Below are 9,258 nucleotides of genomic sequence, written 5' to 3'. Positions count from 1 at the left end.
CAACGATGTACGCTGGCATCCTGGTGGCAGCTGTTTTGAAGCTTCATATTCAGACGTGAAACAACAGCAAACTAACAAATGAAAAGAGACTGCTGCCGCACATGGCTTCTGATTGTAAAAATAGCTTTTGGGTTATTTTTTTCTGCTCTGTGTGTCTGTTTGTGTGTTTGTGCTTGAGCCAAAGAGCAATCGTTGCCAGAGTTGCTGTGGGAGCAGCCTCAGTTTGTCCCGTGGGAGCCCATCTTATCCCCCTGGATTCCTTTCCAAATGAAGTGTAACACACACACACACCGGAGCAGATGTTTGTGAAAGGTCACCTGCCTTTGAGCTTCTGTATTAGTACGACTCCTCAGCGGTGGGAGCAGAAGACAAACAGCAGAGAAAAGACACTTCTGAATCCACAGTCTCACTGCTCGGTATCGAGTGCCACACGTTTAAGATAATCAGATTAAAGTGGATCGAATCGGCAGGCCTTTCTCCACATGAACAGGCTGCTGAGATACAAGGATGGGGAGGAATGATAATGAGGCCTCTCACCGTTCACAGTGTTAAAGCACTGAGAGCTGAATGCTGAGATATATAAATTAAACCAGATCTGCTGGAATCAGCACATTGGAGGTGTAGATTTACTGTAATGCCCAAAGGCAATAAACAGTACAGTTTGATTGTTTAAGCTGATTTTCAGTGGATTCAGATGGAACGTTTTGTTCCTGGGTATCAATTCCTTTGCACAAATATATGACGGTGTTTAATTAACAAAAAAAAAGGAAAAATCATCATGGATATGCAGGACAATTAATTCAGTCAGAAAGCACTTTTGTGTAGACGTCAATAAAAACCAAGCTAATGTTTGGATTCCAAAAACTGGAGTTCCTAATGGTCAGTTTAGTCTGGATACACAAGTCAGTCAGTCCCCACAGACTGTCATAATGACTCTACAGAGGGTCAATTCTTTATATTGATTACCAAGCTGGTTTTGTTAAGACTTAAAGGTAGGGGTGTGGCAGCTTTGACCTACATGTGCTCCAACACAGGAAGCTGTAGATTATCAATTAGGCTTCAGTTAACTGGAGACCAGTTGGCAACCATCTTACAACAACTGGTCACAAGAGAAAAATATGTTTTCTGTGACTGGTTGCTGTGCTGCACAAAAGCATTTAGTTACCTACTAGCAACTAAAGCAATTGCAAGGAGGTTTTTGACTTTTTATAATTTATTTCAGCCACAACTTCCAGAAATCACTTGTCAACTGGTTGGGAAAACACATTTTTCTCAAGCAACCTCTGTTTGATAGGTCATGGACTGGTTTCTGAACCTGTGTGACTGAAGCCCGATGCTCTACCTCGACAAGCTAGTGTGACTGAATTGGGCGTCTGTCATGTTTACGCTGTTGGTTTCTTATGAAGCATTTTTTATGGAATCTGAAAAATAAGAAGCAAATGGGTTGATGCAATTATGGTTACATCCAACATATTTAGTGTGTGATTACAACTGTTTTCCACATGTTAGAGGAACCATCATTTAACTGGTGTATCTAATCTCAAGCTGGTGTTTTATTCAGTGCTCTATCTGTACCTTTACTGGAGCTGTTGACATAATACCGCAGTCCCTCAGGTGTAATGTAGCTGCTCCATCCCGGGGGAAGAGGCCGGCTGTCAGTCTCCTCAGTGGGTGCGGCAGAGCTCTCAGGGGCTGGCTTCTGTCACAGAACAAATTCCCAGTTTACTACCACATAAACTCAGCATGTGTCCAGGTGTTTCTGCATGAAAATATTACAATACATTATTTTAATATGGATGTACAGCCTGCAGGAGACAACATACTGCTATGTTTGACCTTAACTCCTGTTGGTTAGCTCCACAATATTTTTAATTAGGCAGTTTGTCTCCTAATTTCCTATCAAGTTGCACAGTGCACATTTGGTTGATTAATCCCAGACACACGGAGCCGAAAGCCAGTTTGGTTTAATAACGTGGCCATTAACTGCTGGGGATCCTGAAGGCTGTGCAAATAGATAGCTGAGTTTACCCCGAGTGAGGGAAGATTGAGTAAACGCGTTTGTAATGTGATGCTGCTGCGTCATTAAAGTTTATATCACGTTACCGCCTCTACACAAGCTTGCATACACAGTAACTGTAAGGAGTCATGACAACCTCTGGGATAAGTAATGTTATTATCATCGTATTCCCATTCGGCTTTTCAGCGCTTCGCACTTGCTACATAATGGTGTTATTCATGTGGTGAAATATGATCCACTGAATGGATAAATAATGATAAATGCTCGCTCCACCTTATCAGCAATCCCCAGGAGCCTCCGTCATGCTGAAGCCATTTTATTTGGGCTGCACTCGGAGCGCGCAGGGCCAGAAATTACTGCAGCGTGCTTTACAAGGGAAAAGTCGTTTTTAATCTGCAGGGATCGCCGCCGCCCGGCTGTTCATTTTCAAACGCAGGCTAGCGTGGCCCGTACAGATCTGTCTGCTGAGTCTGACAGAGGCTCTCCTGAACTCCAGGACGGTGCACTCCAATCAGACATCTGAGGGGAGGTGGGCGGATGCGACGGGACAGATATATAAATGGAAGATTACAAGCGGAGTGATAAAGGAGCTGTATCGTGTTTCTTTGCTCGGATGGGTAACAGGGCAGAGTGGGTGGATAAAGTCGATTGATGTGCAACATTAAATGGGTCTCATTGGCTCTTTTCTATCCTCGCTTCTGATGTCGGTGTGCTGTGAGAGCAGCAGATAACTTCAGCTGTGGATCTCTGCAGTGTGTTAGATGCTGAACTCACCGCTAGGGGATGTTTACTGCACGGACAAGATAAGTGACATCCTCTCCTGACAGTGACACCTATGCAATGCGGAGGCAGCAAGTCTTTTTTGCACCAAGCATTAAATTATACCTGTTAAAATGCAACAATTACTGGGGCATTAATTATGAGAGAGAATGTCAGATGGTATTGTTATAGAGCGTGATGCATATGGTTCCACCTTCCTTTTTGAGGGACTCAGATGTTCTGTGCACATCTGCAGTACTGTAGCATATAGAGCATGTTCATTAGTGTCCTATTTGAGACTGACTGAGCCAGCTGCCTTCCTGCTGCTGCTATAAGCAAAGCTTTGTGTGTTGTCTCTCATTGAAAAAGTACAAAACTAAGAGAATAAATAATATTTTAAAAAAGTAGCAGTGGCTTGTTTTCCTATTGAAGGGGAGTCAACACAAAGAGTGATGATGGAAAGCTGTAGAAGTAAACACTGGCTGGTACTGAGTTACACTTTTACCAGCTTTAAGGTGAAGCGATCGAAGCGTCTACCAATGCAAACAAAGAACAACACTGAGTTTATCAAGCGTTTGGCACAAGAAGACAGTGCACATCACTTTGGTTCCTACAACAAGTTTTAAGTTGCCACCACAGGAAGAAACATAAAGGTCACGAAAAATGCAAAATCAGTTCATTATTTAAAAGAAAACGACACCGTGCTCAGTGTCCAGAGTTCCTGAGTCAGACTCGGTCCCCATCAGTACAGATTCAACTCTGTTAGCACATGTAACCCTCCATTTTCTTGAATGGAGGGTTACATGGAACTTGTAATTTATTCGTTATTAAATATTTCTGTACAAATCAGCGTGCCATAATTGCTGCACTGCCCAAAAATTGGAGTTGTGAGGAGCTCAGGGTTGATGGGCGGGTCAAAAAAGAAAAGATACGAAAAGGAAAAAGACTTCTACATGGGAAACTTTTGATATTGTCTTTGATTTGATTATTAGGTTAATTACAGTGAGAAAGGGCCGCAGTATTAAAAAAATCTAACTAACCTAACATTCAACTCTTTGGACTGTGGGAGGAAGCCGGGGGACTTGGAGAGAACGCTGTATAGAACGATCCTGGAGGGCTGGTGGAATTGGGCCCAGAACTTTCTTGCTGTGAAGCAACTGGACCTGGTTGACCACTGTTTTCCAAATTTCTGTGCCCAAGGCAGGCCAAAAAGCAGGTCAAGCCTTCAAAGCACACCTGTATTATTATTTTACAGAACCCTTCATGGCAACTGGAGTGATTTCAATGTTAACTTTTAATTGTTTTCTCAGATGAAGGCACTTTTGAGCACGACACGTGCAGTTGCTTTGCACATAAATTGTACTTATCCCAGACATTTTCATGTAGTTGCATGCCCTTACTGTCCGAAGTGAAGATCCTGGGCTCTTTGGGATGTTTGGTTTGGTTTCTGCGTGGCTCTTTAGTTTCCTGGCTGTTATTAGTAAACCTCATCAAAAACAAATGACACACACACACACCACACTACTAACACAGTCTTTTTAGATTTCATTCATCATTTAAGTGAAATAATAATAATAATAATAATAATGTTTGTGGTCTCCAGGCATGCTTGAACGTAACTCAGTGCACACTGTGGTTTGTATCTATACAGAGCAAAGCATCCACCGGCAAATAATATACCAACTTCAATTCAGATGGTTGTTTTGTAAAAAAATGATGTAATAACACAACTGTCCCCCTCTCAAGACTAATCTCCCTAATTTTAACGTGTCTTTAGATAGCGGTGGAAACAAAGTGGAGGAAAAGTTCCCTATTTTTGATGGAAGCACAGCTTCAGGGAACTGGAGTGTTTATCTTGTTCATCACAGAAGTGCTGGCAGGGCTGTGGCCTCCCGTTAAACGACAGGAAAGAAGACGTCTTCTTGCTTAAAGAAAGAAAGAACAAATCAGCCTTTCAGCGGACTGAGTAGGGCATCTGTGAGATAATTTCCGGGCCCTCCTCTTTTTTCTTCTTTTCTTTGTCTAAACCAGCGTCCTGTGTGGAGTGGTAGCACACCCTCCCCGAGGCTTCCTCTTGCTTTTAAAATTGCTTCTGTTTGAAAGTCTGAGCAGCTGCCCCGGGGCACAGAAACAAACCTGTGAGAAATTGTGCTTTTAGATGTTGTCGGAGCGGTCTAAAATTATACACTGGTGCTTTTCTCTTTTTGATATTTTAAGTTGCTTTAAAACCACATTCAGATTAAGAGCCTCAAATAGGTTTGAGATTACTTTGACTTCTCAGTGAAGCGATGTCCCAATTTGAAGTTCTTTCCACCCATATTTTCTGTGGAAGTCCTTAATTTACTGCTGCTCACAGTCTGGTTTTTTTTGTACTGCGTGCAGTCTAAAATGAATCCCTTTGTTCGGTGTTAAGTGTTTTAAATGTTATTATGGAGCGTATAATAAAGTTAAGGCCCCCTAATCTGGTTTCCTTTGTAGTGGGAGATCTCAGTGCTTCCTTCCTCTCCCCGTCAGCCCTCATCAACCAGGAGAAGCTCATGGAAAGCAGCGAGAGGTCTACACAGCCTGTCTTGTTAGTTTCTGCCTTTTCAGAGAAAATCGCCCTAACGCAAGTGGAGGGTAACATTAAGAGCAGAACCCCAGAGGATTGTGGGATTGGGCTGAGATATCTTACAGATCTGTGTGGGTTTTTTAAAGCTCAGATATCACTGGGCTGCACTATTCACTGCCAGCCAGAGGACGTGTGAAATCAATGCAGTAAGCAAATCGGCAGCTGATAAGAATCTAATGATAAGGGTTTATCTTCAAGCCTCAGGGCCAAAACAAGTCAGGCATCCTTCAGTTCTGGTTACCTGTATGATTATAAAATTTAGAGATTTATAATGTTTTGAGCCACAGTCCTACCATGAAAGGTCCCAAACTTGCAGTTGGTGCTCCTACAGGTAAGATAACCAATCTTTGTGGCTGATATTTTTTAACCCTAAAAATCAGCGGACTCACACAATAACAAGAAAGGACTGGATGCTGTACATGTGTTGCCAGGTGACATAAAAATATAAAATGCAAAGATATTTGTCCCTCAAGTTTTTCCATTTCTTTCCCTCACACCTGTTCTGATAATTTCAGCGATCTCCCTCCGGTAATTTGCCGACATTTGCGAATCTTTATATTGATGCAGCGATTATTATTCCTTCAACTGTGGCGATAATTGTTATTCTCTCACTGATAAATCCAAAACTGTGAAGCAGAAGTAGCCGGAAATGCACAGGAGGAATCGACGGTGCAGAACAGGCCAGTCACAATAATTGCAGACTTCTCAGGAGGTGTACATCAGGCTATGTGTCACATTAGGATGTAGATTTCCCGGTGAAGCTTAAAGTGGGCACGAGGACGAATGCAGCAACCTCCAACAACCACTCACCCACCCTAACCGACCTGTGTGACTGCAGCCGAGCTCACACAAAGAACTTTTCATGCCTAAATCTAACAGCAGCTTTACATGCTAATAACATGAAGTATTTTTAACCCTTTCATGCATGAATTATGACAACGTCAATCAGGATTTTTTTCTTAAGTATTTTTATTCATGTTTTGGCATGAAAAAAAGATTTTTGAACTTCATTTTTTTACTGTACTTTTTAATGTACTTTTCAAAGAGTTTTTACATGTGCACTTAGGTGGACAACATCTCCTCTGAAGTGGGTGGCAGGGTATGGAGTGACGCATCAGTGTCCAATGTACTGGTTTATGTGCAAGTATACCATCAACAGCGACACAAATACAAGAAAACAGCCTTTGAATAGCTGTCCACTGTAGTGACCACTAAAGGGTTAAAAAATGAGTGATGAAATAATTGACTCCACAGGCTTCCAGTCCAAATTTCTTTTCCTCTAAAAGTGGAAAATATTAATTTTGTGTACATGGACGTTGGTCAGTATCCCACATATGAGACCTCTTAGCATAAAAATGTTTCCAAGAACATGAAAAATTTGAAGATTCATGTTCAGAAAAACAGAAAAAGATTAAAAGCTATGTATATTTTATAAACTGTCAAGAGACTGTGTTGACCTCCTCAATATGCTCAAAAACCAAAGTATCCATAGCAACAAAATGTGTTTCCTTAGAAAATTAAGCTTTTAAACCCTTTGTTTGTACTTTTTTTTTACAGGAGCTTTGAATATTCAACTCAAATCAATTTTCTTAGAATCATAAAAATTTGCTACATGTCTCCATTTCTGCTTCATTTACTGTAGCTTGCTATCACCAGTGTGTGAATGTGTGTGTGAATGGGTGGATGATTGTGTATAGTGTAAAGCGCTTTGGGGTACTTAGGACCAAGTAAAGCGCTATACAAATACAGACCATTTACTATTTACCATTTAGATGTAAAAAAGCTAAACTAAATACAAGGTTTCACACAGTTGCAGTATTTCCTTTTAATAATTAGAGTCCATTTGATGCTACTCCTTTTTTTAATCACATAAGGCAATTAAAATAAAGTTCCTACCATGCTGTTAAGCTGAGGGGCAGTCAGTCATCCAGCCAGTGGAAACGAGTGAAGAGACTGAAAGGATTATTAGAGCTCATTACTGTCCAAAATGATCCAACGTCTCTCCAGGGTCACAGCTCAAGACACAGAGGGAGCAGAGACACTGAATATCTTTTTCATTAAGAGGCTTTTTTCCCTGCTTGTACCAAATGAAAGCCCTGGCAGAGAGGCATGCTTTGGTTGTGATCAATGCGGGACATTTTCTATGAAGCTTTGTCGAGCAGAGAAGGCCAGTGGTTGTCAGTCTGTTTTTGGGAAACACAAAAGCGGACACTGTCAGACGGAGCTGTGATGTTCGGGAGGGGGACAACAAGAACTTTTCTGTCTCGCCGGCTTGTTCTCTTCTGTTAAACTGAATTAGCTCTGCATGTATTGAGTATCAGACTGCTCATGCTCAGACAGACGAGGTCTGTCTCTCTCTCAGAGAATAAAGATGCTTGTGGCTGCGGCATCTCCGGCCCTGCAGGATTTCACAGATATGAATTTGCACTGTGCAGATGTGCATGAACGTGCACGAGAGCAGATTTTAGGGCAAAAATTAAAGCTGATGAAGAATTTAAATACAGTAAAGCTGTATTAATATATGTATGTATATGTATACTGTATCAAAAAGAAAAACTAGTTATGAACAAATATGACATACAGAATGATACAATTTCATTAGTTTTTAGTTTAGGTTTAAAAATGCTTTGTTTTCTTTCATTTTAATTTCTTTTATTAAGTTTAAAACAGTCATGTAGACATCCCAGTGCCTCCTTTAAGCTCTGCGTTTGCAAATTTGACCAGTTAGACATAGTCACGAAATATTGCTTCAGTTATTGCTTAGTGTGGATAAAGAAAGCATAAAGTGATATAAATATAAACACTGCATTTACTGATCCATAAACTGACATTTTTATTTTATGTTTCTAGGTAAACTGAGTTTATTAAATTAATCAAAATATAATTTCCATGTTTGTCTAATGTTCTGCGTCTTCTCCTCATTCTGTCACTGGAGTACACAGCTGCTTGGTCTAAAAGTTCAAAATAAAGAGGAAAAAAACAGAAAACTAGGTCATTTTTGTTAGGTTGTCATTTTTCTTAGTGTAGATCAAAAGAACTTGGCTGTCTCGTTGGAAAGGAAAAGATCCAGAGATCTAATATTAATGTCTTTTACATCATCAAGACACTAACGAGCTGTTTTGAGACCAGTCGAGGGGAACAATCTCGTACACGCCTGACAATAAACTGTAAAAACACATTTTCCTTGTTAGTGCTGGTTGTTTAAGGTTGTATCATGTCTGAAAAATCAAAAGCAAGAACCTTAAAATGAGTGGATGTGACGCATGACAGTGACATACTTCTTTAAACTCGATGGAAAGATCAGTGTCATGTTGGTTTAATATTCCAGAATCATGGTTATTGGCTGGTAATGGTTACTGCTTTCCACCATCTTTGGTCCAGGATCCGGGGGTCCCAGCAGGAATCTTTATAAAGGAGCTGAAGTTTCTTTAACCTGTTAGCAGTCGGACGTACCGCCCACGGTACATTGGATGGTTTAGGGGACTAATTGTAAATTTGTAGGACTGCTACAAATTGAGTGGAGACTGCTACAAATTGAGTGGAGACTCAAATGTCAAAATGTCCACCACATCTGAAGGTTTCATAATCATGGACAAGCGATTTATTCACCAGATTTAAACAAAAGTTTGTTACCCAACGACCAGGCTTCTCGTCTCCTTCTCGGTACCTTTCAAGCTATTGCTGAATAAAAAAAACATCCTTGGTTCATCCTTCAGATTTAATGGATTTTTTATGTGCTCAACAAAACCTCTAATGCTTTAAAAGGTCTATTTATCTGCTGGTGTTGTGTGATTTTGTAACCATTTTGGAACGTCACAGAGAGACAGTTCAAAGAGAACTGCAATCAAAGTGAAACCAGACGCGAGGTTAA

At 40.8% G+C, this 9,258-nt stretch overlaps 1 protein-coding gene across 1 annotated transcript in view; it reads right to left on the bottom strand.

The window, feature by feature from the left end:
* Positions 1 to 7,375, bottom strand: part of gas7a (growth arrest-specific 7a) — a 47,282-nt gene extending 39,907 nt beyond the window's left edge. The window contains exons 1-2 of the mRNA XM_005739954.1: positions 7,284 to 7,375; positions 1,576 to 1,699 (exon numbers count right to left, since the gene is read on the bottom strand). Of these exons, the coding sequence (XP_005740011.1) occupies positions 1,576 to 1,699; positions 7,284 to 7,286 (127 nt within the window). The 5' untranslated portion in view covers positions 7,287 to 7,375. The remainder of the gene's footprint in view (positions 1 to 1,575; positions 1,700 to 7,283) is intronic.
* Positions 7,376 to 9,258: the final 1,883 nt, after the last annotated feature.

This window comes from Pundamilia nyererei, unplaced genomic scaffold, assembly GCF_000239375.1.
Source record: "Pundamilia nyererei isolate P.nyererei 1_Seehausen unplaced genomic scaffold, PunNye1.0 scaffold00095, whole genome shotgun sequence".
Classification (NCBI taxonomy): domain Eukaryota; kingdom Metazoa; phylum Chordata; class Actinopteri; order Cichliformes; family Cichlidae; genus Pundamilia; species Pundamilia nyererei.
Note: the sequence above shows the minus strand (reverse complement) of the source record. Positions and strands in the feature narration are given on the sequence as shown.